At 41.4% G+C, this 27,746-nt stretch overlaps 1 protein-coding gene across 2 annotated transcripts in view; it reads left to right on the forward strand.

The window, feature by feature from the left end:
* The window catches only part of LOC126100485 (fatty acyl-CoA reductase 1-like), a 501,954-nt gene that overhangs the window by 345,992 nt on the left and 128,216 nt on the right, over positions 1-27,746 (forward strand). The window contains exon 2 of one of the 2 annotated variants that reach the window (XM_049911092.1): positions 26,627-26,863. The exons of the other annotated variant lie outside the window; for it this stretch is intronic. Coding sequence (XP_049767049.1) covers positions 26,642-26,863 — 222 coding nt within the window. The 5' untranslated portion in view covers positions 26,627-26,641. The remainder of the gene's footprint in view (positions 1-26,626; positions 26,864-27,746) is intronic. 2 annotated transcript variants of the gene reach the window in all.

Below are 27,746 nucleotides of genomic sequence, written 5' to 3' on the forward strand. Positions count from 1 at the left end.
AACAAAATTCGATGTCAGCTTTGCAAGGCGAGAAAACAACCTGTATCCTGACAAATTTCAGGGGGTTCCCTTTTGTCTAAAACACTCATTCATGTTGGAAATCCAGCCTTCGCTAAACAATTGACAATGGGCCTGGTCCCACGAGGTCATGGATAAAGAGCACCGAACGCGAACAGTTATACAAGGTCTGCAGTTACGCAGACGGGCATCAAAGTGTAGTCGTTTCCTTCTGCAAGAATAATACTTAACAGCTCACCCCTGCGCAGAAAGCAAGAGTTACTTCTGGTGCTCGGCATATAAACACGTGGAATAAAGTCGACGTTAGGAAAAGCCGGCAATCAAGGGAGATAAGCTTACTACATTCAAATAACATATCAAAAATAACCAACACTAATTTAAAATGTAAATAAAATCTTGACAGGACACACCAAACATCACGCTTTCCATAAACCCACGAGCAGTTTGCTCTCTGATACATGCTGCATAGGTTAACCATAGTATCACCAAACAACAAGAACTATAATAAGAATCTAAACTGATAGTGGAATGTCGCACTTTGTTTTGTACGATTCGTGAAGCCTGAACAGAATGGAAATACATTCACGTTCATCTCTAAAATCAACACTGCTTCTGTTGTACTGCGAGGTATCAGATACTATATGCTAGAATATACATGTAATAATTACACCAAACGATGCCACTAATGATAAACTTACTCCAAATCTTCAAGCATTTGTGTAACTGTTGTTAATACAGAACCAGCATTTGACCGTCAGGACTATCGACAACGCTCACCTTTGCACAAAATTGTTGTTTGCTTCAAGAGATGGGCTGCTATTCCTTCCACACAGACACATTGCTGTTCTCGTTAAATGAGCACCTTCCGTCACTCATGCGCCATGTCTCAGATTTGTCATTTAGTGGCTGTAGGAGCAGTTTTGTAATAATAAGTTTACTATCAAAGATTAGTTTTCAAATACAAGTTTAAATGTTTCATTTCAGTCGAATTGTGGAATTGGCAGATCACGTGTTTTAGTTAAATAGACGTTAAAATGACACTCGGCTGGTAATGACGTTGGATACAGTGGTTTGGACTGGAGTTCACGTTGTAATTCATCACAGAGGTGCTGCGATGGGTTCAGGTTGAGGCTCTGGACAGGCCAGTCAGTTTCAGGAATGCTATTCTCCGTCCTACCGCACACGACACAACTTGATTCACCACTCCAAATTTCCAGTCATTCACTGTCTGGTGGCATCGAACTTTGTACTATCTCAGGTGACGATTAGCACTGAGATCACTGGGCAACACAGACCAAACCATTTTTCTGTTAAAGCTTTTATACTGACAACAGAATACTCCACGCTTCTCTTATGGTGACGTCGCCTCTCCTGTCATATTATAGTTCCGTATTACATAGGAGACGTCTAGATGTTTTGATACACACTGTCATTTTCTGGTATCAGAATGCTGTTATGGTGTATACAAGCAATACGACCAGGAACTCCAATATAAAATGGATTGTGTTGAAATTGTTCCTTGTCTATATCTTAGTATGTGATGGGGGAGTGTGGTGTGTTTGTGTGTTTGTGTATTTATTAGTGTGTATGAATGTGTGCATTGTTGCTGTTCTATATCTTGTTTCAGTTCTCTCAGAGCTGTAAAGAGTGTGTTGTTGACAAGTGTGTTTTCATTTATTACGTTCTTTCCTTCCACTATAGCCTTTTGTATGTAATAATTTCCTTCTATTTTTAGTTTTCCGTTCAAACTGTTGCCGCTTTTTGCAGATGCGTAGAACAGTTTCGATGTCAGTGGGGAAAACGGTTTTTATTTATTTGGTGCTCTGCGTATGTGGCCACTCTTCTGAGCTCTCTTGCGCTCTGTATATCCTCTTTGGAGGTTTCTGCTTGTTTGTTCTGTCTATTGGACCTGAGAAGGGTTACATGTCAGCTGCTATATACCTGCATTGCTGAATTTATCTGAGGATTTTTTAAATCTGATCGTGGCTTTCGTGGAATTGTGTTATTTGTTCCAAATTTTATTGCGATCCCTTGCTTTTTGATCGTTTCAAATTATATTTCCTATTTTGTTGTTGTATGTTAACGTGTACAATCTGTTTTTTTCTTCAGATGTGGTGTCGTCTGCTGTATTGTCTGTATGTTCTGCCTCCTGTCAGAATATCACTCTCTGTACAATTCCGCTTCCGTTTCCACAACGAAACATTGTTTGGCGCTATATCCAAAGAGATTCTGATCGTATGTAAAGGTGCAGAAGTGGCAAGACACACTCAATACTTTCACCGCGTGATAGCAATGATCACCTAAAAAAGGAATATCTTCCACTCCAGATTCACTACCAAATCACGCAAGTTTCGTTTTCACAGATCCAGAAACCTATACTTTTTTGACATTATTAACACCCACACAGATCGACGACCAATCAAAATATGATGAACAAAACAAAATTCGATGTCAGCTTTGCAAGGCGAGAAAACAACCTGTATCCTGACAAATTTCAGGGGGTTCCCTTTTGTCTAAAACACTCATTCATGTTGGAAATCCAGCCTTCGCTAAACAATTGACAATGGGCCTGGTCCCACGAGATCATGGATAAAGAGCACCGAACGCGAACAGTTATACAAGGTCTGCAGTTACGCAGACGGGCATCAAAGTGTAGTCGTTTCCTTCTGCAAGAATAACACTTAACAGCTCACCCCTGCGCAGAAAGCAAGAGTTACTTCTGGTGCTCGGCATATAAACACGTGGAATAAAGTCGACGTTAGGAAAAGCCGGCAATCAAGGGAGATAAGCTTACTACATTCAAATAACATATCAAAAAATAACCAACACTAATTTAAAATGTAAATAAAATCTTGACAGGACACACCAAACATCACGCTTCCCATAACCCCACGAGCAGTTTGCTCTCTGATACATGCTGCATAGGTTAACCATAGTATCACCAAACAACTAGAACTATAATAAGAATCTAAACTGATAGTGGAATGTCACACTTTGTTTTGTACGATTCGTGAAGCCTGAACAGAATGGAAATACATCCACGTTCATCTCTAAAATCAACACTGCTTCTGTTGTACTGCGAGGTATCAGATACTATATGCTAGAATATACATGTAATAATTACACCAAACGATGCCACTAATGATAAACTTACTCCAAATCTTCAAGCATTTGTGTAACTGTTGTTAATACAGAACCAGCATTTGACCGTGAGGACTATCGACAACGCTCACCTTTGCACAAAATTGTTGTTTGCTTCAAGAGATGGGCTGCTATTCCTTCCACACAGACACATTGCTGTTCTCGTTAAATGAGCACCTTCCGTCACTCATGCGCCATGTCTCAGATTTGTCATTTAGTGGCTGTAGGAGCAGTTTTGTAATAATAAGTTTACTATCAAAGATTAGTTTTCAAATACAAGTTTAAATGTTTCATTTCAGTCGAATTGTGGAATTGGCAGATCACGTGTTTTAGTTAAATAGACGTTAAAATGACACTCGGCTGGTAATGACGTTGGATACAGTGGTTTGGACTGGAGTTCACGTTGTAATTCATCACAGAGGTGCTGCGATGGGTTCAGGTTGAGGCTCTGGACAGGCCAGTCAGTTTCAGGAATGCTATTCTCCGTCCTACCGCACACGACACAACTTGATTCACCACTCCAAATTTCCAGTCATTCACTGTCTGGTGGCATCGAACTTTGTACTATCTCAGGTGACGATTAGCACTGAGATCACTGGGCAACACAGACCAAACCATTTTTCTGTTAAAGCTTTTATACTGACAACAGAATACTCCACGCTTCTCTTATGGTGACGTCGCCTCTCCTGTCATATTATAGTTCCGTATTACATAGGAGACGTCTAGATGTTTTGATACACACTGTCATTTTCTGGTATCAGAATGCTGTTATGGTGTATACAAGCAATACGACCAGGAACTCCAATATAAAATGGATTGTGTTGAAATTGTTCCTTGTCTATATCTTAGTATGTGATGGGGGAGTGTGGTGTGTTTGTGTGTTTGTGTATTTATTTGTGTGTATGAATGTGTGCATTGTTGCTGTTCTATATCTTGTTTCAGTTCTCTCAGAGCTGTAAAGAGTGTGTTGTTGACAAGTGTGTTTTCATTTATTACGTTCTTTCCTTCCACTATAGCCTTTTGTATGTAATAATTTCCTTCAATTTTTAGTTTTCCGTTCAAACTGTTGCCGCTTTTTGCAGATGCGTAGAACAGTTTCGATGTCAGTGGGGAAAACGGTTTTTATTTATTTGGTGCTCTTCGTGTGTGGTCACTCTTCTGAGCTCTCTTGCGCTCTGTATATCCTCTTTGGAGGTTTCTGCTTGTTTGTTCTGTCTATTGGACCTAAGAAGGGTTACATGTCAGCTGCTATATACCTGCATTGCTGAATTTCTCTGAGGATTTTTTAAATCTGATCGTAGCTTTCGTTGGGTTGTGTTGTTTGTTCAGAATGTTATTGCGATCCCTTGCTTTTTGATCGTTTCAAATTATATTTCCTATTTTGTTATTGTATGTTAACGTGTACAATCTGCTTTTTCTTCAGATGTGGTGTCGTCTGCTGTATTGTCTGTATGTTCTGCCTCCTGTCAGAATATCACTCTCTGTACAATTCCGCTTCCGTTTCCACAACGAAACTTTGTTTGGTGGTATATCCAAAGAGATTCTGATCGTATGTAAAGGTGCAGAAGTGGCAAGACACAGTCAATACTTTCACCGCGTGGTAGCAATGATCACCTAAAAAGAAATATCTTCCACTCCAGATTCACTACAAAATCACGCAAGTTTCGTTTTCACAGATCCAGAAACCTATACTTTTTTGACATTATTAACACCCACACAGATCGACGACCAATCAAAATATGATGAACAAAACAAAATTCGATGTCAGCTTTGCAAGGCGAGAAAACAACCTGTATCCTGACAAATTTCAGGGGGTTCCCTTTTGTCTAAAACACTCATTCATGTTGGAAATCCAGCCTTCGCTAAACAATTGACAATGGGCCTGGTCCCACGAGATCATGGATAAAGAGCACCGAACGCGAACAGTTATACAAGGTCTGCAGTTACGCAGACGGGCATCAAAGTGTAGTCGTTTCCTTCTGCAAGAATAACACTTAACAGCTCACCCCTGCGCAGAAAGCAAGAGTTACTTCTGGTGCTCGGCATATAAACACGTGGAATAAAGTCGACGTTAGGAAAAGCCGGCAATCAAGGGAGATAAGCTTACTACATTCAAATAACATATCAAAAAATAACCAACACTAATTTAAAATGTAAATAAAATCTTGACAGGACACACCAAACATCACGCTTCCCATAACCCCACGAGCAGTTTGCTCTCTGATACATGCTGCATAGGTTAACCATAGTATCACCAAACAACTAGAACTATAATAAGAATCTAAACTGATAGTGGAATGTCACACTTTGTTTTGTACGATTCGTGAAGCCTGAACAGAATGGAAATACATCCACGTTCATCTCTAAAATCAACACTGCTTCTGTTGTACTGCGAGGTATCAGATACTATATGCTAGAATATACATGTAATAATTACACCAAACGATGCCACTAATGATAAACTTACTCCAAATCTTCAAGCATTTGTGTAACTGTTGTTAATACAGAACCAGCATTTGACCGTGAGGACTATCGACAACGCTCACCTTTGCACAAAATTGTTGTTTGCTTCAAGAGATGGGCTGCTATTCCTTCCACACAGACACATTGCTGTTCTCGTTAAATGAGCACCTTCCGTCACTCATGCGCCATGTCTCAGATTTGTCATTTAGTGGCTGTAGGAGCAGTTTTGTAATAATAAGTTTACTATCAAAGATTAGTTTTCAAATACAAGTTTAAATGTTTCATTTCAGTCGAATTGTGGAATTGGCAGATCACGTGTTTTAGTTAAATAGACGTTAAAATGACACTCGGCTGGTAATGACGTTGGATACAGTGGTTTGGACTGGAGTTCACGTTGTAATTCATCACAGAGGTGCTGCGATGGGTTCAGGTTGAGGCTCTGGACAGGCCAGTCAGTTTCAGGAATGCTATTCTCCGTCCTACCGCACACGACACAACTTGATTCACCACTCCAAATTTCCAGTCATTCACTGTCTGGTGGCATCGAACTTTGTACTATCTCAGGTGACGATTAGCACTGAGATCACTGGGCAACACAGACCAAACCATTTTTCTGTTAAAGCTTTTATACTGACAACAGAATACTCCACGCTTCTCTTATGGTGACGTCGCCTCTCCTGTCATATTATAGTTCCGTATTACATAGGAGACGTCTAGATGTTTTGATACACACTGTCATTTTCTGGTATCAGAATGCTGTTATGGTGTATACAAGCAATACGACCAGGAACTCCAATATAAAATGGATTGTGTTGAAATTGTTCCTTGTCTATATCTTAGTATGTGATGGGGGAGTGTGGTGTGTTTGTGTGTTTGTGTATTTATTTGTGTGTATGAATGTGTGCATTGTTGCTGTTCTATATCTTGTTTCAGTTCTCTCAGAGCTGTAAAGAGTGTGTTGTTGACAAGTGTGTTTTCATTTATTACGTTCTTTCCTTCCACTATAGCCTTTTGTATGTAATAATTTCCTTCAATTTTTAGTTTTCCGTTCAAACTGTTGCCGCTTTTTGCAGATGCGTAGAACAGTTTCGATGTCAGTGGGGAAAACGGTTTTTATTTATTTGGTGCTCTGCGTATGTGGTCACTCTTCTGAGCTCTCTTGCGCTCTGTATATCCTCTTTGGAGGTTTCTGCTTGTTTGTTCTGTCTATTGGACCTGAGAAGGGTTACATGTCAGCTGCTATATACCTGCATTGCTGAATTTATCTGAGGATTTTTTAAATCTGATCGTGGCTTTCGTGGAATTGTGTTATTTGTTCCAAATGTTATTGCGATCCCTTGCTTTTTGATCGTTTCAAATTATATTTCCTATTTTGTTGTTGTATGTTAACGTGTACAATCTGTTTTTTTCTTCAGATGTGGTGTCGTCTGCTGTATTGTCTGTATGTTCTGCCTCCTGTCAGAATATCACTCTCTGTACAATTCCGCTTCCGTTTCCACAACGAAACTTTGTTTGGCGCTATATCCAAAGAGATTCTGATCGTATGTAAAGGTGCAGAAGTGGCAAGACACACTCAATACTTTCACCGCGTGATAGCAATGATCACTTAAAAAAGGAATATCTTCCACTCCAGATTCACTACCAAATCACGCAAGATTCGTTTTCACAGATCCAGAAACCTATACTTTTTTGACATTATTAACACCCACACAGATCTACGACCAATCAAAATATGATGAACAAAACAGAATTCGATGTCAGCTTTGCAACGCGAGAAAACAATCTGTATCCTGACAAATTTCAGGGGGTTCCCTTTTGTCTAAAACACTCATTCATGTTGGAAATCCAGCCTTCGCTAAACAAGTGACAATGGGCCTGGTCCCACGAGGTCATGGATAAAGAGCACCGAACGCGAACAGTTATACAAGGTCTGCAGTTACGCAGACGGGCATCAAAGCGTAGTCATTTCCTTCTGCAAGAATAACACTTAACAGCTCACTCCTGCGCAGAAAACAAGAGTTACTTCTGTTGCTCGGCATATAAACACACGGAATAAAGTCGACGTTAGGAGAAACTGGCAATCAAGGGAAATAAGCTTACTACATTCAAATAACATATCAAAATATAACCAACACTAATTTAAAATGTAAATAAAATCTTGACAGGACACACCAAACATCACGCTTTCCATAAACCCACGAGCAGTTTGCTCTCTGATACATGCTGCATAGGTTAACCATAGTATCACCAAACAACTAGAACTATAATAAGAATCTAAACTGATAGTGGAATGTCACACTTTGTTTTGTACGATTCGTGAAGCCTGAACAGAATGGAAATACATCCACGTTCATCTCTAAAATCAACACTGCTTCTGTTGTACTGCGAGGTATCAGATACTATATGCTAGAATATACATGTAATAATTACACCAAACGATGCCACTAATGATAAACTTACTCCAAATCTTCAAGCATTTGTGTAACTGTTGTTAATACAGAACCAGCATTTGACCGTCAGGACTATCGACAACGCTCACCTTTGCACAAAATTGTTGTTTGCTTCAAGAGATGGGCTGCTATTCCTTCCACACAGATACATTGCTGTTCTCGTTAAATGAGCACCTTCCGTCACTCATGCGCCATGTCTCAGATTTGTCATTTAGTGGCTGTAGGAGCAGTTTTGTAATAATAAGTTTACTATCAAAGATTAGTTTTCAAATACAAGTTTAAATGTTTCATTTCAGTCGAATTGTGGAATTGGCAGATCACGTGTTTTAGTTAAATAGACGTTAAAATGACACTCGGCTGGTAATGACGTTGGATACAGTGGTTTGGACTGGAGTTCACGTTGTAATTCATCACAGAGGTGCTGCGATGGGTTCAGGTTGAGGCTCTAGACAGGCCAGTCAGTTTCAGGAATGTTATTCTCCGTCCTACCGCACACGACACAACTTGATTCACCACTCCAAATTTCCAGTCATTCACTGTCTGGTGGCATCGAACTTTGTACTATCTCAGGTGACGATTAGCACTGAGATCACTGGGCAACACAGACCAAACCATTTTTCTGTTAAAGCTTTTATACTGACAACAGAATACTCCACGCTTCTCTTATGGTGACGTCGCCTCTCCTGTCATATTATAGTTCCGTATTACATAGGAGACGTCTAGATGTTTTGATACACACTGTCATTTTCTGGTATCAGAATGCTGTTATGGTGTATACAAGCAATACGACCAGGAACTCCAATATAAAATGGATTGTGTTGAAATTGTTCCTTATCTATATCTCTGTATGTGATGGGGGAGTGTGGTGTGTTTGTGTGTTTGTGTATTTATTTGTGTGTATGAATGTGTGCATTGTTGGTGTTCTATATCTTGTTTCAGTTCTCTCAGAGCTGTAAAGAGTGTGTTGTTGACAAGTGTGTTTTCATTTATTACGTTCTTTCCTTCCACTATAGCCTTTTGTATGTAATAATTTCCTTCTATTTTTAGTTTTCCGTTCAAACTGTTGCCGCTTTTTGCAGATGCGTAGAATAGTTTCGATGTCAGTGGGGAAAACGGTTTTTATTTATTTGGTGCTCTGCGTGTGTGGTCACTCTTCTGAGCTCTCTTGCGCTCTGTATATCTTCTTTGGAGGTTTCTGCTTGTTTGTTCTGTCTATTAGACCTGAGAAGGGTTACATGGCAGCTGCTATATACCTGCATTGCTGAATTTTTCTGAGGATTTTTTAAATCTGATCGTGGCTTTCGTGGAATTGTGTTATTTGTTCCGAATGTTATTGCGATCCCTTGCTTTTTGATCGTTTCAAATTACATTTCCTATTTTTAAATTGTATGTTAACGTGTACCGTCTGCTTTTTTCTTCAGATGTGGTGTAGTCTGCTGTATTGTCTGTGTGTTCTGCTTCTGTATTTTCAGACCCTTGGTTGTGATCTTTAGTAGGTGGGCACTATGATTGTTTTTCATTTTTGTCTTAGTGTTGAGCTTCTTTATGATGTCTTTTTTGTATTAATTTTCAAGAGGAATTTGATTATACTTTGTTCCTGTGTGTAGCTTCAGTCTGGAACTGCGCGACCGCTACGGTCGCAGGTTCGAATCCTTCCTCGGGCATGGATGTGTGTGTTGTCCTTAGGTTAGTTAGGTTTACATAGTTCTATGTTATAGGGGGCTGATGAAATCAGATTTTAATACCCATAGTGCTCAGAGCCATTTGAACCATTTGTATCCTGTGTGTAATTTTCTGGTTTACGTGGTGTGCTGTTTATCCTGAGGATCATTTGTGAGTAACTAGCGTACTTATGAGCTGTTGGGTGATTGGATGAGCTGTGGAAAACAGTGCTCTTTGTCTCGATTTTCTGTAGATGTGAAATTCATCTTGGTTGTCGTTTCTTGTAATTGTAAGATCCTGGAAATGTAGTTTCTTTTCTCTTTAATTTCCATTGTGGATTTGTGGGTGTACTTTGTTGATGTTACTGGGCCGGCCACTGTGGCCGAGTGGTTCTAGGCGCTTCAGTCTGGAAACCCGCGACCACTATGGTCGCAGGTTCGAATCCTGCCTAGGGCATGGATGTGTGTGATGTCCTTTGGCTAATTAGGTTTAAGTACTTCTAAGTTCTGGGGGACTGATGACCTCAGATGTTAAGTCGCATAGTGCTCAGTGCCATTTCAACCATTTGATGTTACTGGGTAGCTCTTGTATCTTACTTTGAGTTGCATCTATGAGACAGATTATATGATCCATATATCGGTACTACTTTATTATATTCTACCCTTCTTGTCTGAATATGTTGTTCTCTGTGTGATGTCCGCCTCCAGTAGCTGAGTGGTCAGTGCGACTGAATGTCAATCCTAAGGGCCCGGACTGGATCGGAGATTTTTCTCCGCTCGTGGACTGGGTGTTGTGTTACCCTAAACATCATCTTTTCATCCCCATCGACGCGCAAGTCGCCGTAGTGGCGTCAAATCGAAAGACTTGCATACGGCGACCAGTCTACCTGACGCTGCCCTAGTCACACGACATTTTATTTTCTCTGCATGATCTAAGAAAACGGATAAAGTTCCTCTGATGGGGGACCAAATGGGTAGCCTCTCTTACTGCAAATAAAGGTTGTAGTTAAAAATGAAGTAATGCTCTTTTGCGATTAGCCAACGATGAATGAAATTCCATTTACTTGTTTGTCTGGGAATTTCTTCCCTTTTATCCGTTGTTCCATAATGTGTATAGTTTCTCTTGTGAGTGTATACGTCTACATGGGTCTAATGTCAAAAGATACCAGTTTCATAATTTTCAAAAAAAAGATACCATTTTTCCTTTTGAGGAGATGTTAATGTTCTTAATGTTCTCTATAACGTCTCCTGCATTTTTCAGGCTTTTGTTTGAGTATGTGTGTGTTTTCTTTAGGAGTTCGTACATGTCTCTGCCCGGTAAGCAAGATTGGGCTTGTCTGAAATTAACCATTGGTCTGAATGGAATGAGAGGTTTGTGGATCTGTGGAAGCCTTGTTAAGAATGGAGCTTTAGGGTTCTCTTGCGTCACTCTTCTTTTGGGCTCCTGTGTGAGGGTGTGTGTGACACTTTTCAAGAAAATCTTAGGTTCGTTTGGTATCACTGTGATGGGTAACTGGTTAGCCTGGTTATTTCTACCAAGGATTTTTCTGTTTTTCCAATGTTATCTGTCTCTGTTATCACGACTAGAGAATACCATGTGCCTGCGTTGGTAATGAGTCTCTTGTGTCATTTTAGTTTTAGGTGTATAATGTTTATGATTGTGTCATCACATGTTTTTGTATTTGTATTTATGGTTGACTTGTTCTTTCCCAATATTTGTTTTCTGTCCTCTGTCACTAGATCTCTTGTTAGACCTGGCTTGGAGTTTCGTGTGACAGTTTTTTCATGTTGTCCTCAGATGCACTCGGTCTCAGTAATAAAATTTTCAGTGTGCTTATCTGTCGTGGAGGGTGTTCAAATTGTATTTGAGGCTTCTCCCAAGTAGATGCGTTTGTGTTTTAGTTTCAGAGGTGTTTCTGTTCTAGAATTTCTTAAATTTCTGTTCCTCTTTCAGGCATTTCAATCTGTTTATCTGTGTGGTGAATTATTCAATCTGTTACGTCATACAGTACTGAGGAACTAATGATTTCCTTTGCTAATTCTAAATGTAATTTGTATAAGCTGCCATTCAATTCTTGCTTGTTCGAGTATAGGGAAGAAATTTCACATTTCAGCAAAGTACACGGTATTTTTTCCATTCTCGGACTCGTGAGACTTAGAGTGCGTTTGTTCTGCCACCCCGCTGCTTGCTGTTTGTTTTCCACATTGAGACCATCGAATATCTTCCAGAACAGATGTACTGAAAGTTATTATGGGGTGTATATGCAGATCATTACACTGGGATTGCAGAAGAGAATATGCAGCCACCCAACGGCGTACAGACATTTATCTTTTGACATCTGCCGTAAACATTAGCAGCAACACCCAGACGGAACTGAAGCAATATTTGTGAATGTCACGGATCCACTTTACGAGTGTATTTAAAATGGGGACTAAATAAAGTTTTTTTACATCTTAATTCACTTTTTAAACGTACCTAGAACTGACTGAAATAAAGATATCAGAGAAATATTTGTTACTCTTTTGTGTTGTTAGTATGATAGTTCTTAATACCATGTAATTGAAAAACACCTAATAGAAAAAATTAAATAGAATCTGTCATTGACAATTGAGAGTAATATTTTTTGAAGTTAGTACCATGGTCTCAGTGTGTCTGAGTGTTTCACTGAGCTATGCTGCCAGGAGCAGTGCTTCTGGTAGTTCACTCTTGCCAGACTGGTCACCTGGTGAGTTTCCCCCTAGGGTGCCCTCTCCTTTTCAGTATGTGGGTGGCATCCAGGCGGGCCCTTACCTATGCCTGACATTACTTCAACTTACTTGTGTCAGGCTTCTTGTGTTTTCTTATCTATCGGCATTTATTAGCTAACCCTTGGTTTTTTTCGACCCCAATGGTATTAGGCTCGAAGCTGTTTTTAGTTTCCCTAATGTGTCTCCAGCAGAGGCGACAGTGGACAGGATGGACCTCACTACAGTGAAGCCAGCAGAATTCTGATTAACACACAGGCAGGACCGACAAATAAAGTCCAGAATGACAGTAAATGTGTAGGAAGAAAACCTTGATTAAAAATTACCTGGGCCTCCAGGTTCGGCACTGAAGCGTTGGGCGTGTTCCCCATCATTCGGAAAACTTCATTCTGCAAAGAATCCAAGAATAAAGCATCAGATCGGATAGAAATTAAACGGAATGGACCCAGCAAATGAAAACGGTATCTGAATTTAGGTTTATGGAACGTCCAGGGCGTCGCAACTAATAAAATGCAGGTACGCAGTGAAATCCATTGAAGCAATGTAGACGTAATATCAGTAACAGAAGCAAAAAGAAAGGTAAAGAAGTAGCAGAAATAGATGATTATGTTCATGTTTACGGTGGAGTCAACGAAGAGTATTGGGCAAAAAGGGGGATAACCGTTGCGGTACATAAAAAATGGAAATGCTGCATTAAGAAATGGGACGGTGTGGACGAATGTCTGATGTGTGTGGAAATGACGCTAAAAGGATACGACGTAGCGATCGTTGCAGCATATGCACCCACAAATAATGCTACTCATGGTGAGAAGAATGATTTCTTCAATGATCTGCATTTTCAAAGGGATTTTAATGGACGAGTCGGCAAACAGGACGCTAGCAATGTTTTAGACAAATTAGGAGAGGATATTGTGAATGATAATTGAGAGACGGTGTCAGAAATGTGTAGACAGTACAATCGTAAGATATGGAATGGATTTTTTCGACACAAAGAGAGCCCGTTACATAAATGGCCACAGAGAAATAACAGTCTATAATTGGTAATCCTATAGGGAAGGAAAGTAATGGTACACAAGTAGAACATTGGAGATTCTACAGGGGAGAAGACTGTGGATCTGACAATTATCTGCTTCGTTGTGCACTTTGGTTCCGCTTTCAAAAATTAGGAGGTGTCAAATCACTGTTAATGAGATTGGAAAGAAACTAGACCAACTACAGTATAAATTAAATTTACTGCTTCTTATACAAACTTAGATTGAGTGGAAGGGTGACGATACAGCAATTGGTAGTAGCGTATAAGGCCATTGTGAGAGCGATTCATGAAGCTGAATGAGATTTTCACTCTGCAGCGGAGTGTGCGCTGATATGAAACTTCCTGGCAGATTAAAACTGTGTGCCGGAGCGAGACTCGAACTCGGGGCAAGTGCTCTACCAACTGAGCTACCCAAGCACGACTCACGGCCCGTCCTCACAGCTTTACTTCTGCCAGTATCTCGTCTCCTACCTTCCAAACGTCACAGAAGGTCTCCTGCGGTTCGCAGCTGTGAGGACGGGGCGTGAGTCGTGCTTGGGTAGCTCAGTTGGCCCGCGAAAGGCAAAGGTCCCGAGTTCGAGTCTCGGTCCGGCACACAGTTTTAATCTGCCAGGAAGTTTCATTCATGAAGCTGTCTTTGAAAGTCTCGGAGTACTTCAGAAATGTGGCAAATTTAAAAGTGATTAGTGGGACGATGATATTGCCGCAAATGTGAAGGAGAAGAAGGAGACTTATTACAGGTGGCTTATGAGCAGAAATACTGATGACAGAAGTAGGTACCTAAGACTGAGGGGAGAGGCAAAGAAAGCAGAAATTAGAGCAAAAATTGCTACGTGGGACTTTAAATATGAAGAAATTAGCAACTGCAACAAGAAGTTGAAAGACCAAAGGAGCATAGGAGACAATAAAACAACTAAGAACAAACCACATAAGTAGTATAATCTTACAACTGATAAGCTTAGATAGGTGGAAGACATACTATGAATAACACAGGATTGCGACGTACTTTTGTTAATAACACTGTACAGGAAAAACCACAGTTCAGACTTGTTCAATGACGTACGTGAATCGTGTAAAAAGCAAAATTTTCGATTGTTTTTAAGAACGATTTCATACAGCCACATATCAGTTTTTCATAGAACGTTTTCCCAGAAGTTGCTGGCAACCAGATTGTATGTATTTGAGGCCAAACTGGGTCTCCCTCCCCTCCCTCCTGACCCACCACGTAGAGAGTTACAGTGTACCCGGGGTAGAGAGATGCTCGACTTGTCAGACAGCTGTCGCTGTGGCGGGCAGCGCGAGACAGTCGCTGGCCCTCGCCAACAGTGAGCGGTGGTATTTATTGTCCCGTATGTCTTGTATTAAACCAAGTACTTACATGTGTCTTCTTTCCAACGTAGCAATTAGTTAAAATAATGAATGTATCAAAAATTACTGTATATTCCATAGTTTTTGACGGCATGACATCACAAGTTAAGAGTGCAGTGATAGTGTAGTAAGTAGGTGTTAATTGTTAGATATTGAAGTAATTAATTTATGAAATGTACGTGGCGGGGATCATGCTTTCTAGTACATACAGAAAACTTCATGACGTACTTAGTTATTCCCCGTTTTTAAGACACTGTGATGTCACATATTAATAATAGTACAGCAGTGATGAAGCAAAAGTTTATTTATTTAAATGTAGCCTTGTGAAGGGTTAATTGTAATTATGTGTCTTTAATATTGTGACACAGAACTTTGACTTATCTCTGCTGTTGACGATGTTTTAACTCAACCCTGTGGTGAACAAAATAAGAAAGATATGACACACACATAGACTCAGGGGAAGCTTGTTTCTTGTCAGGTCTGACAGAAAGTGACAGGGGAGGGAGTGCAGTACTTGGCGTTTAAACTGTTAGCAACGCTTATCTGCAAAGTGATGCATGTATTTTCGTTGCTGAACATGTAGGCATTGGCTAGTTGCTGCTGGTTTGCTACGGCGGAATACGCCCTACCTGAGTGCTTCATTTCGTAGCAGTACCTTTTGTGCCAGCCACCAAGTACGTCATGTCAAAGACGATTTCACGTACATATTTCTTAAACATTACAAATGTTTCTACCACTCTCGCCGAGATGGTCTGTTGCAGCCTTCTCTGCTTTGTTGTTCGCAGCCAGGCAATAGGTGGCAGCTGCAGCAACTCAACGAACTGCATTCCGTGCAGACGTAGCACTGAGTGAGTTCGAGGCACTTTATACATTGAACGCACAGCTGAGTAACTCGTAATTCAAATCGTTGAAATGGGACTTAACATGTGAGGTCATAAGTCCACTAGACTTAGAACTACTTAAACCTAACTAACCTAAGGACATCACACACATCCATGCCTGAGGCAGGATTCGAACCTGCGACGATATCAGCAGCGTGGTTCCGTACTGAAGCGCCTAGAACCGCTCTGCCACAGCAGCCGGCTACCTCGTAATCCGGGTGTCTATTTGTAGCAGTGTGTTAACTGTTATGTATGCCATACTTAAGCATGAATTTCGTTGATGGTTCCATTGTTGCAATGTTATCGCAACAGTCGCATTGGCTCTTTGCTGTCATTCGAGTAACACTTGTACTTTAGTTCAGTCATTGAATACCGGTGTCTGCAATGGAAAACGGTTTCCTGTCATTACCCTAAAACAGCTCTGTGTGTGCGTATGTTGTTCCATTAACAATTTCCTTTCCCATTCTTGTCCAGTCCAAAATCTAATGACTTCGAGGTCGACATGCACGACGCGTTTGGCTACAGCCTAAATCATACATGGGTAAGCAATGCCCTCTCAGTATCCTTTCTTCAAGGAGCGATAAACCTCATAATTTCGCTGTGACATTGCACACTTAATGTTGTTCTCATTTTAACATGCACAATAGTGATGTATGAAGGTCTCAGCAGGACCTTTGGTATTTCTGCTAGGTGTTTCCACCAGGCCAACCTCACAAATATAATGACCATAATTTGCAAAAATCAAGTTTATAGACAATGTTATGTTACGTAATAAATATATTTGAGACTTACACCTTATTGGACAATAATGTCCGCCATTTTATATAGGATAGTGGACCATCATTAATTTAGCCACACTCTACGTATGCATCATGTCCTACACCACAAACTTCCTTAATATGTAACGCTATTTTGCCTAATATACCACGATATCATTAATTCAGCCACACACTGGTCTCTGATAAAGTCTCATACCATACATTACGTCCTTATTCGCATCAATTTAGTATAATATGCTCTGACGTTAGTCTTACCTCGTAATATTCACCACCATTTTGCTGGGACCTTCATAGTGTAGCGAATTGACATTAACATAACGTGACGCAAAGTAGCTTTCAAGTGATGTTGATGGCAGTGGCCGGCCGCGGTGGTCTAGCGAGTCTGGCGCTGCAGTCCGGAACCGCGGGACTGCTACGGTCGCAGGTTCGAATCCTGCCTCGGGCATGGGTGTGTGTGATGTCCTTAGGTTAGTTAGGTTTAAGTAGTTCTAAGTTCTAGGGGACTTATGACCTAAGATGTTGAGTCCCATAGTGCTCAGAGCCATTTGAACCATTTGATGGCAGTGGGGCAAAATTCACGTGATTGACATTATAAAAATATTGTGGAATGATAGATAATATCGTGATAATGTGGGAAAATAAATAAAACAATTTTAAATTGTGGAATAATACGAACAACAAGTAAAGAATGTGGGAAAATAGATGAAACTGTGGAAAATATGGAAAAAAGCGAAGAATATTGAAAAATGAGAGTACTTACATATCTACCTGTCAGTGATCTCTGCTGTTGCCTGGAATGACGAAAATCAAGAAATATTAAATTAAATTTTTTATTACTTTTACCTACTCGTTAGACCTCAGGTGACATTGCTTAGCATAATTACAATAAATCAATTTCTTATGAATATAAAACTACACCATGTTCATCTCCCCATGGTGCAGAGCTCATCCACTCAAGTGCTCCAGATGTAAAAGATGAGAAACTGGGAGGGGTTTGGAAACAATTGTTGCACAGGCTGAGGAGGAGACGGTGAGTGGCGGATGATGGGTGGTGGAGGACCGATCATTTCCTGAGGGGAAGGGGATTAGGAGCGGACTGACCTTGAATACAAATAGCACATGTCTAACCTAATGAAGATCTTATCTGTACTAATGACAATTTAGATGAGTCTCCAAAGACACGCCCATAGTTACAGTCAACCTACCAGCGACAGGATTCAAACTGCAAAAAATACAAGCATTCACTACTGGAAAAAAAACGTTCTACATATACAGTCTTTGTGGGTTGGTTAAGCTCCTCTGCCAAAAGACAGGTTCTTCGCTCTAGTGATATCTAGGCCATATCAGTGAGTTTGGCATGTCTTAAAATCATCAGCTTTAATGTCAATTGTTAGAAACAAACCTCAGCCTTAGCTCGAGAATGAATTAAGCTATGCTCAAATGAAAGGAACCTTTCATTCTCTTATCTAATGAGCTATGTGTTTGTATGCCCCTTTCCCATTCGAAAATTAGGAGCTGCATTCAAGTTGGCTGCTTTCAAAATAGCCACGAGATTTGGGCTTCAGTCATCTCACTGTACTTGACCTTTCATTTCTGTTTGCCTACATTTTTTTTCGTTTTAGCTGAATGGTTATGGTTACACACCTATGGACCACTATATATTACAAGTACAGTAGAGTCTCGATAGTTCGAGGTGAACGGGACCAGAACCACCTCGAACTATCTAAAACTTGGACTATCGAAATTTAAATGGGAAATGAAATATTATAATATTGTGAGTAATACAGGTCAAAAAATGAACTTTATTAAAACAAAAGTATTTACACATGCATTTGCATTGGCAGAATAACAATAATCGTTTATTTAGACAAGTAATAGTGAAGTGTCTTTTTTGGCGAAGCTGCAACGTTTCCTCGCGGCAATGTCACGCCACCATTTCAGGAGCAGTAGCTCAGTTGGTGCCGCCTCAGGCTGTTGTTCCACGTAGCATTGGCGGCCTCGAGAGCAGTGTAGCCATCGGTGTGACTCATCATCGGTGCAGCCTCTGCCTCGTCACCCTCGTCACTCTCACACTAGAGATGGGCAAAATTGTTCTTTTCAGAGATTTGATCTGAACTGTTCACTCCCTGAAATGAATTAGCTCTTTTTCATGACTCACCACTCATTTACAATAGAAAATAAATGGAAGGCACATTGCCCTTTAAACTTGGTTTATTCCAGTACTATACCTGTATTTTGATCTTATTTGATCCTATTTTGAAGTAACACAGATAATGAGTAAGAATTTTGTATTGTTTATTGAAATTTCCACGATATGACAAAGTTTTTGATTATTGATTTATTTTGCACTATCGTGGTTTTTTGGGTGATCGGAAAATGTTGTAACTTGAGATTTACATTAACAATATATTTGGCTATAATGTATTAAAATTTCATTAACCTCATACAAATACATCTCAAGCCATATATTTTTAAAGTGAACGTTTCCTTCCGAAGACGCCTAAAATCGCAAAATCCGTACCAGAATAAGAAAAAAAAATATAAATTTGACTGTAAAACGAAAGTGCTGCATATAGCCTTATGCAGAATAAAACAAGGAAAATATTGGTGTATCACATTTTGCGATACGTTTATCGGTTCGCTCGTAATTAAAGTGTAAATTCGAGTGTCCATAATAAAAATCCTATAGTAAGAGGAGTCATCAGGAACCTAATCTAATCAGTTTAAACAAATAAAAATAAAATAAAAACAATTGATGTATACATAACATAATAATGTAATATACATAGTGGTATTACTACGAAGAACAATATCCAGTAGGATCGAACTCCGATGCAGAGGTGCTGAGTCGAGCAGGTCGAGCCGCGAGCTGTATTACTGCGTGAGCTGAGACCGCAGTGACACCTGAGTCGCTTTGCTCAACACTCTGGCTAGAGTCGAGACAGTGGGGTGAGCGTTGAGCGGGCGAGTTCCGAGGGTGGGGGGAGCGGTGAACTCACCCGCTCCGAGACAAATCGTCCGTTCCCTTGTGAGCAGGTTGTTGCAAGTAGTTCCTATGTTATCCGCTAGGTGGCTCTCTGTCCTGTTGCTCGCATCAACTGCCCAGAGGGCAGGACGTGCGACTGAAACGATCGCCGACAGAGTGCGATGCGAAGTTACGCTGCGCCAGACACTGCGCAGCAGGTGACGCACAGAGATGGCACGGCATATGTGAAACACAAAATCCAATGGGGCACTGCACAATGCAGGCAGCCAAGGTAGAAGCAGGGCAGAGGCCGGCGCTGGCTGTGTTGTGTGGCGTGCACTGTGCTCTGACCAGCAGAGGTGCTGCTGATATGCTCCGTCTCTCTCTCTCTCTCTCTCTCTCTCTCTCTCTCTCTCTCTGCCGTGGGAAACGTTTGGAGCTACCGTTCTTTTTTTCTGAATCACTGATTGTTCACTCCTTTGAAAGATTGAACTGTATGAATTAGTTCAAGAGCGGATCCCCCATCTCTATCTCACACTGCGATGGAATGTTAACCATGTCAATTACAGAAGAGTCTGTCACTTCCAACTGTTCGTCCGAATTTAACCACTCGCCTACTTCCACCTCTTCCGCCTCTTCACACCCTGGCAATCTTCTGATTAAATTACACAATGGTTGATCGTCCTCATCTGCTAAATCTTCAGTTTCTGTGTCTGGCATACTTTCTTGTAGAATTTTCCTCAATGACTTAGAAATTGTGTCTGACTTTATTTCGCTCCAAAATTCGCTAATCCAGTACACGACGTCCTTCAGAGTCACTTTCTTCAAAGCACCTACAATGCTTTCGTCGTCTTCGAAATGCAGGATTGAATGTAGCAGTCGCCGTCGATACTTTTTTTTTTAGACATTCCAGAACGTCCTGATCCATGGGCTGAATGAGACAGGTAATGTTTGATGGGAAAAACAAGGCGCGGATACCGTCGCACTGCAGTTCTCCTGCACTTGAATGTGAGGAAGCAATATCCATGAGCAAAATTGCCTTGCATGGCAGTCCCCTTTCTTTTAAAATATTCTTGCAGTCAGGTACAAATGAGTTAAAAAAACCAGTTCTTGAAGATTTCCTGATTCATCCAGACATTATTCTGATGTGTATAGACAACCGGAAGAGCTGAGATGGATACATTCTTGAATGCTTTCGGCTTGGCAGACTTCCCAATCACAACTAGTTTTAGTTTGTGGTTTCCAGTTGCAGTTAAAGCTGCCGTAACTGTGAGCCGATCTTTGCTATTTTTGTGCCCTAGAGCACTTTTTTCTTCACACGAAGCGAGTGTTCTCGCTGGTAACATTTTAAAATTTAGCCTACTTTCGTCACAGTTATATATTTGTTTATTAGAGAAATTTTCGTCATTTACGATTTTCTTAAACTCGACGATAAATTTTGAAACGGCCTGAGCGTCACCATAGAGTTTTTCTCCACATACGTCTAGTTGGCGCACTCCATACCTCTTCTTCCACTTGTCGAGCCTGCCCACACTAGCAGCGAAATTGTCATCTCCTTCTTGCAGCTTTTTTCTGAAAAACAAAGCTTTTTCTTGCAAGATTGGGCCGGAAATCGGAGCACCCTTCTGTCTCTGTTGGGTAAACCACATGAACAATGCCTCACTTGTTGTTTCGAAGTCTGACTTCTTTGTACTTCTTCGACTGAGAGATTCGTGTGAGCATTTCTGTGAAGAAAACTGTTCCAATTTAAGTCGGTTTCTTCGCCAGTCACCAACAGTAACTTCACTGACACCATATTCGAGAGCAAGTTAATTTATTGTTTCTCCTTTGTCAAGTCGTCTTAGTGCTTCTAATTTTAGATGCAAAGGCACAAATTTCCTCTTTTTTGTTACAGCACTCATCTTTGTAAGGTGTACAACGGAACACACAGTCAACAAACAAAACGACACACAACACTGTACAGTACACGTACTGGAAACTACAGCAGCGTATGAACTCCCCAGTTTTTATCGGTAGCAGCCGGCAGCAGTCGGGGTATTTCGTGCCGTACTGACAATAGATGTTCGTGCAACAGGGCAGCGAGCTAATCGTCAGTGTTGATTGCATTGTTGTCTGCTTTGTCGCTGAGCTGTACTCTCCCTATCTATCTTTTGCAATGATGTTTCATTATTTGTCATGTCAGTAAAAGAAAAGAAAGTAGATCGTTGCAACTTATTCTTTTTTTTTTAATAAAAAGAGGCTCGGATTATTGGAAACTCGAACTATCGAGACTCAAACTATCGATACTCTACTGTATTATTATTTGGTCTTGTTTATATAGCAATATCCTTGTACTGTGAGGAGTGGTTTCTTATCTCTTATGCTAATGTATTCAACATCTGTGTCTGTTGTAATTTATGTTGGGTTTTGTGAAGACGTTCCTCAAAGCTTGAAAGGCCAACATCATCTTGACATTACTTCAATAGACGCAGACATGGATATCTTAAGGATAAGCAAGAATCAATCCGTCCTGTCCTTCAGCAAAACACCACATCATAAAAGAATAACAGAAAGGAAATAGCTCTTAAATGTTGAGACGAACCTGCGGAACCACACACTTTTTAAATTATTATTAACAAGCTACAGCAGCTCTTAGCCGCTGGTTTCGTACCAGGCTATTAGATCTTGGTGTTTCATTCCCCAAGTCCGCACAGAAATTTCATATTTTCTGTGATGTTTTCAAAGAAACGTAGTCTTCCAGTCAGAAGAATGCCATTGGTACAAGGGTTGTAAAATACCAGGACTGGACGAAAAGCTGGTTGCTGCCATCTCGTAATACAGAAATGTGTCTTCAAAAGCTGCTTGATGAAGACACGGAAGAAAAAATACCTGGTCCTGCAGGTTGTGTGCATTGTGCTCACAAACCCATCATGAGATCCCTTTATGGAGAATGTTTATTACTATGATTTCCACAAACAATGCATCTCTACAGACTAGAAATATGACACCTACGAATGAAGAACAGGATTTCGGGTACGTAGTATGAGTTAACCTGCTGAGACATCAAACATTTTAGGCTTCTGTACCGCAATCAGTAGAAACGGGGCCCTTACAGGATCACTTTGAATCTCTCTGTCTGACCGACACTTAAAACCCATTTTCTCAGGAACGGGTAAAGGCATCACGTTGAAATTAAATCAGATACTGAGGTCTACAGAAACTTGGTGGTGTAAAAGACGTAATGTTCTCAGTCAATGCTGTCAAAGGTAAGGCCATTTACAGTGATGAGCCAAAATATTGTGACAATCTGCTTAATAGCTTGTTTGTCCGTCTTTGGAACGAAATACATCCCTCATTCTCAGGATTATTGATCCGACAGTTAGATGGTAGGTTTGTGGATTTACCTGGCGTTAGATGTCTACGTACAGGTCATATAATTCGTGTAAATAAGGGTTTTCTGTTTTGTGTTCACCATAATGGTGCTCTTTAGAGACCCAAATAGGTTCCATAGAATTTACATGAGGGGAATTTGGTCGATGACACATTAATGTAAGATCACTATAATACTCCTCAAACCACTGTAGCATAGTCTGTCGCCGAGACACGGACAGTTATACTGCTGAAAAAAGACATCGCCGTCGGGAAAGACACCAAGCACGAAGTGCTGCGTGTTGTTTGCAGCTTTTAGCGTGTCTTCGATTACTTCCACAAGCCCCACACACGCGCAGGAGAATGTCTCCCACAGAATAATACTGCTCCCACCAGCCAGCGTCAGTGGCGCGCTGCACGTATCGCGCTGACGCTAACGTCGATGATGATGATGATGATGATAATGATGATGATGTTTGGTTTGTGGGGCGCTCAACTGCACGGTTATCAGCGTTCGTACAAATTCCCAACCTTTGCTCAGTCCAATCTCGCCACTTTCATGAATGATGATGAAATGACGAGGACAACACGAACACCCAGTAGTCTCTAACATCGTTGACGGTGGTTGTGGAGGCTACCATTGACATAGTGTAGCATGAATGTGTCGAAGAGCTGACACGTTTCCATTGATCGACAGTCGAATCCCTATGGTCCTGTAACTGCTACAATCGTAACTGCAATATCGTTTTGTCACCAAGTGAACACGCAGTGGCGGGCTGCTGTCGAGTTTCTTGTTCAAAAACGTACAATGAATAGTTTGCTCCGAAAGACTTGTGCGTTCTCCAACACTGTGCTCTTTCGGTAGAGATGCCATAGATCACCATCTATCCTACTTCAGAAAGCAGACAAGCCTCCGAACCTAGTATTCTGTGCAGAGACTTGGACGTTCCACCATTCAACGCCTTGCGGAAGTACCACTGTCATCCTACCTGTTCGCAACATCCACCGATTGTGTTTCTGACTAGCAGTCATTCCTCGCCAGATGACGCTTCTATCGCCTGGACGGGCTTATGTGAATAGTAGGTCTGTGGTCATAATTTTCTGGCTAATCAGTGTATTGTCTCTGTAACCGCTGATTTGACATTAGCAAAGGAAAAAATGTCGTAGGGGGCAGGTGGGGTTAATCTGGTGGGCTGTCCAAGACGGCGATGGTGGGTTTCCCAAAGATTACCTTTACAGACAAGATGGAGTAGGTTGGCGTATTGGCACTAACTTCTGTGCAAAATTCTTGCATATTTAATTATTCATGCGTAACCTGACGTACCGTTCCCTGTTAATTCACGAAATTTCAGCAGGAGTTCGGACATCCAGCCGACGATTTTTACGGATCAGTATACCAATTTTCTCGATCTTTTGAATTGCTTCAGTTTTCAATAAACATTCCGTGCACCTCCTTTAACATGACATGAGCTCATGCAACAGTTTTCCTCAGTTTCACAAGAAACTTAAGATTAACTCGTTGCTCCATCCGAATACATTGCGGTTTCGGCCAATGCACCAATGCAAGGACATCAACGGATGACAGAGACAGCAAGACTGAATGACGTACAACAGTTTCCGTCCAGCTGAGGGTGGAAGACGCGTAAACCGTATCAAACATGTTCTAACCTGCTGCAGCACACTCACTCAGTGCTACCAGCAACATGAGTAAAGTTTTCGTACTCAGACGTCTATTTTTGTTCTTCAATATAGCTCTCCAGGCGTTTCAGCTTATCTTCAGCTGTCGGTATGGGACGCACCTCGTAGAAATTTTTCCTTCTCCAAATCGTTTGTCAGAATACAGAATCCTGATGTTGGTGGAATTCCTGTCGCTTCAGAGAGCTCCATACCAGTCGCACTACGATCTTCTTCAGGAGCATGTGCCACCAGTTTCAAACTTCTTTTATCTTTTCACGTTTTTGGAATTCCGTTCCTGGAATTATCGTCTGTGCTCGAACTACCATCACGAAAACGATTGACCCAACGTGAAACTACTATGGCCCACAGTAAACTCACCACAATCTTCTCGTAACGCGTAATGTGGATTTCTGTCGGTTTTTTCCAGCGTGAAGTTGCGAAGATACCCAGACACACTACCAGAGACTCCTGCGAGGTCCATTTCTACCTCTCACCTATTTTATGTAAGAATACACAGCGAATAAACGAAAACAGGTGCTTCTTACTCAAGCTCCCAATAACATTTGACGTAATTTTCTTTATTGTTGCATCAAAAATCCGCAGTATTGCATTATTTGTGAAATGTCCCTCGTAATTCCCACACCCTGTCCATCTGGATGGTGGAGCAGAAGAGTGACGACCATTCATCAGGGGAAGGTACGCTAGGGTGGCTCAGTGGGACTGTCCATTGTGCTGAACATGGACCCTGCAGGCACAGGAGCTGACTGGACCTCGCTGTGTGTCTCGTACCATGTGGCCGTGACAGAGGGTCAGCTGCCAGTCAGTATGGAGTCATTGATTCCTGGAGACCGCAGTGGCGGCTGCGTCGAAAGTAGGACGTCTTTTCATGACCCAGATGTGCTGATGAGGGCTGGTCAACCCTGGGGGCTTAAATACCGCTGTCTGGCAGTGACTGTGTGGTGAAAATAGTGTTTATGTGGCGTTTGGAAACGGTTCGTATGGAGCAAGTGTTCTAGGTGCAGGTGTTACCACACATAAGGAGTTGGATGTCAGAAGTGGCACACAGCGAGGGGTTTCTGCGTAGAGAGGTCGTCGTGTGCTGTTAGTGGATGCGGCAATCCAGTTACTACTCTGGCCTCTGCCAGAGTTATATGCCATTACAATATTAAGCAGGTAGCATAATGGCTGGTCCTATCAACTTTTGTCCTATCCTATCAATGTCTGTCCTAAATACACCGAGTGACATGGATGTTTCTTTTGTTTTACATAGAATTGCAGAGAAGATTCTTTAACTCGGCGCCCACTTTCATTATAGATACCAATACGATTCTTTCTTTTGTCTTCCGATATTCAGTAAGACAGAAACATATTCTAATTCATTTTGTTCCAACACCAAAAGTTCCACTGAAGTACAGAAGACGAGAATTTGGCTTCTGCTTCTGTTTAAGAGTCGTCTATTGTTCTGTGCGTATTTATCTGTCTATTTCTCTCTCACTTCTGAATTTATATCAGATATTAGACATGCGTTATTACTTTCCTTCTTTGAGTCTGATTATTATTTTTACACAGTCATTTAAGTTTCTTTATACAATAACAAATTTATAAGTATATTCCGTAGAGGTATTAATAAATGGAAGAGTTGTACGGATTCCTTTAGCACTACACCTAAATATATTACTTTCTGTTTTCCATATTATTCTGTTTTATTTTGTTAGCATTGATATTGTATCTTTCTTCCAACACACTATTCACTCCTTGTAACTGCTCTTCGAGGTAGTTAACTGTCTCTGATAGAATAACAAAGCCATCCGCAAATCTCAAACGTCTCTGATCTTTTCACTAATCTTTAATCGACTTCCGCAATTTCTCCTTGGTTTCTCCTCAGTGTTCTAGCTAAATAAAGCTGGAGATAGCCTATAACGTGCGTCACTCCCTTCTCAACTGCTACTCCTCTTTCACGTCCTTCGGATCTTACAGCTGCAGTCTGGCTTCTGTACAAGTAGAGAATAGCCCTTTCCTCGTGTATTTCAACTTTGCAACCTTCAGAAAGTGTACTCAGGTATGTAACGTTTTCTGATTCCATGTCCCCTTTTACAGGAAGCAAACTCTCCAATGGTTGGCGTGGGAAGAGAGGATGTACGTTCGGGTCCCCGAGTGCCACAGTGGTATGCCGGCCGGTCAGTGCTAGTGACTGGGGCCACCGGCTTCCTGGGATTAGCCGTCGTGGAGAAGCTGCTGCGGTCCTGCCCTGAAATTGGCACTATCTACATGCTGGTGCGGCCCAAGCGTGGACAGGACCCCCAGGAGAGGCTTGAAGCCTATGTGTCCAATGTGGTGAGTGTCCCTGCTGTTTCTGATGTACTATGCAGATGAGCCAAAACTTTATGAGCACTACCCAGTGGAATACTGACGTTTCAGCACTGACTGACATGACGTTGTGGAAACATGACGCATTAAAGAAGGTTCAGAGACTGAACAGAGACGAATAGAGAATCATTATAGTGAGGATACAGGTCGCAAACGGACAAATCCAGTGAGGTAATCCATTTCGACAAAGGGCAGATCGTTGTGGCCTGCCTAGGAACAAACATCTCAGAAACAGCGTAACGTCTGAGGTGTTCACATTGAATAAAGGTGAAACCAAGAGTAGGTGGCTAACTGTTGGTCACCCGTGTCACATCACAGAACCTAGAGGCTGGAGACTTGTCCACTCTGCAAAACAGGATAGGTGGCGATTTATGGCACATCGGTCGACAGAGTACAATGCTGGTGCAAGCAGAAATTTTTCAGAGCACACTTTTAGGGTACAGCGTTTAACATGATGGTCTACTGTAGACCGCCACCACGTGTTCCTGTGTCCGCCCAACGAAATGATTGATTACTATTACGATGGGCACAGGGTCATCGAGATTGCGCCGAGAAGCTGTGGAAGGTTGTCGCCTTGTTGCATGGCTCACGTTTATTGCTACACCAGCTCGATAGTAAAGGCCAGATACTCCACCATGCTGAAGCATACCTGTTTGTAGAATGTACCGTGCCTCATACGCAGTCTAGTAGGGGAAGCTTTACACTCTGCCGGACGTTCACCTAAACTTCCACGGGATCTTCGGTGGTAATGTAAACCATAGCGACAGCTATCGACAACCTGAACATTGCTGCGAACCACCTGGGTCACTTCATGCTTGATGTCTTGCCTGGAGTGATGACATCGGCCAGC

The sequence above is a fragment of the Schistocerca cancellata genome, chromosome 9 (assembly GCF_023864275.1).
Source record: "Schistocerca cancellata isolate TAMUIC-IGC-003103 chromosome 9, iqSchCanc2.1, whole genome shotgun sequence".
Classification (NCBI taxonomy): domain Eukaryota; kingdom Metazoa; phylum Arthropoda; class Insecta; order Orthoptera; family Acrididae; genus Schistocerca; species Schistocerca cancellata.